At 32.2% G+C, this 2,541-nt stretch overlaps 1 protein-coding gene across 1 annotated transcript; it reads right to left on the bottom strand.

Moving 5' to 3' along the window:
- Positions 1-276: 276 nt before the first annotated feature.
- On the bottom strand, positions 277-432 carry K444DRAFT_530938 (uncharacterized protein; the record flags this gene model as incomplete). Its single annotated transcript, XM_024874937.1, has 1 exon — positions 277-432. A coding segment is annotated over one exon (156 nt), but the record flags the coding sequence as incomplete, so codon positions are not given.
- Positions 433-2,541: the final 2,109 nt, after the last annotated feature.

Below are 2,541 nucleotides of genomic sequence, written 5' to 3'. Positions count from 1 at the left end.
GTCTCTGGCAATAACCAACGAGTCATATCCTTTATAGTCTGGTAATTTAACTATATTAATCCCAAGGTAATAGAAAAGGAATATAGCTTTCGTTAGATATAGAGCTTCTTCTTATCTTCTTTTACTCTTATATTAATAGACCTTATAGGCATTAATATACTTCCGTATATAGTTATAGTAACCTTCCTAGTAATAGCGGCTGGCTACTAAGCAAAAAGTGCTTTCTCTTCCGGTATATCTAATCTTATTATATAGCTCTTTAATAACGATTTCCCTTTACTCTTGATTATTAATAATAAGTCGAGGTGGGTATGCTTTGGATATAACTCTCCAGAGTAATTGATTTCTTATACTATAATTTAAAGCTTCTCTGCTTAGCTTTCGAAACTCGGCTCTAGACATTTCTTCCGGTCTAGAGAGTATTATAAGGTATTATATAATGTTCTAGTATTATTCGGAATAGCTATTATCCAAGGGATTTAGTGAAATAGTCGGGTCATTGAGTAAAGCGTATGAGTTAGTATTATCGTTTACTATTTTACCGGAGATTACATATAAAAGGCCGCGGCCTTTGCCATATAACTTCCGGATTTTGTTATTTTTTAATATTACTAATTTGCTTCTAGATATAATAAGGCTTTAATTATTAATCTCTAGTAACTGAATACCATTATCTAAATATCTAGTAAAGGTCTTAGGAGTCTAATTCCTCAAAATAATATTACGTAACTAAACCGGAACTGCTTCCTTCGTCCGAATTTTATGCCTAATAGGCACTATTCCAATAGTATTAAGCTCTATTACTAACCATTCATTAATATCCTCATTATCTTTAGTATTGCCTTCTTGCCATAGGCGTCTTAATAATCCGTTAGTAGCAGTATACTTGGTTCCTTTAATATACTTGACTTTAAAGTCAAAGAGTTAAATCCATACTAGCTAGCAAGTAACCAGAGCCCCAGGAAGATCCGTAGCCGCTTTACTTAGCTATATAACGAGCATATTAGCATCTAGTTTAAGAATAAAGTGAACTCCGTATAGCCAGAATCATACTTTTTACAGATACTTTACTAGCCCTCGGCATTCTCTCTTAGTAATATTATACCTCTATTTAGTATTATTCCAGATTCCAGACTCGTACTATATAACTCTCTTTTTCCCTTTATTATTATATTAATTAAGAGTTCCGCCCTATCTATTCAGGCTAGTATTTACTACTAATATAATTATTCCCTAGCCTTCTAATAGATTATAGTATAACTTATAGAATATAGGAGTAGCGGTAAGCTTTTCCTAAAGAATTCGCATAGCTTGCTTTTATTTATTATCCCAGTTCCACATTATACCTTTCCTTATTAAGCGGTAAATAGGTTTAATAATAATTATAAAGCCTTTAATCCAAATGCGGTAGTAAATAATAATTCTAATAAATGCCTTGCCTTTAGTTATACTATTATAACATTCCTATCTCAAGATCTTGGTAATTCCTGAACTCAAAGGGCTCCTTCCAAGTGCTTTATAGACAAAGCTAATAATAACTATATTATTATAATAGAACTGTGATTTTTCTCTAATACTAGCTCCGGCTCATTTGACTCTATCTAAGGTAATATTCAGGTTTTGAAGATATTCGAATATAAAACACCGAATTCCAGGTAAAATAAGCTGCCTATTATAGTCTATATAAGGTCTCTTGACTCTAATATTATTAATAAATAATATAGCAATTTTGGGAAATAGATTCTCTAGAATAGTTATAATAACCCGTATAAATTATATAACGGAATTAGTAGCTCCCTGAGGTAGTATAGTTATTCTTAATAGCCCCAGAGGCATTATAAATATAGTTAAATCTTTACTACAAGTATCTAGTATAAGTTAATTATATCCAGAAAAGAAATTAATTAGAGAGATATAAGTATACCTAGCAAATTCCTCCGAGATCTCGTTAGTAGACGGGAGTAGGTTAGCGTCCCGTAGGGTTACTGAATTCATCTTTATAGCGGTATTAATTAGTCTATAAGTCCTAGTAACCTTCTTTATAACCAAGAACCATGGATTTTGGTAAGGTCTATTATATTTCTTAAGGACTCTATAATCTAGGCATTCTAATAGCATTTTTACTACTACTAGTACTAGAGCTTTGGGACACGGAAAGTTCTTCTCTTACCAGGCTTTATACTTAATAGTCTTAATTAGAATAGGGAAGCTAATATCCTTATAGACTTTTCCTACTTCTTTCTAATTAAATATAATAGTACCTTCTCGATTAATTATTAATTCTCGGAATATAGCCAGTTCCTCTTCCCAGAGCTAGTCGCCAATATCTAATTATTTAAGACGTTCCGGAATAAGTCATAAACCTCTTGGAATAGCTAATATTCTCGGTAAAAGGTAGTCCTTATACTTCCCAGTATGCTCTTATAGGTATTCTCTAGCTTTAGATCTCTCAAACTAGTCCGGACATCTACTAGGGCCTTCTCTAGTTCTATTATTAGTATCCACTAATCAAACCTTCTTATCCTTTGTTTTATATGCTCC

The sequence above is a fragment of the Hyaloscypha bicolor genome, assembly GCF_002865645.1.
Source record: "Hyaloscypha bicolor E unplaced genomic scaffold K444scaffold_87, whole genome shotgun sequence".
NCBI lineage: Eukaryota > Fungi > Ascomycota > Leotiomycetes > Helotiales > Hyaloscyphaceae > Hyaloscypha > Hyaloscypha bicolor.
Note: the sequence above shows the minus strand (reverse complement) of the source record. Positions and strands in the feature narration are given on the sequence as shown.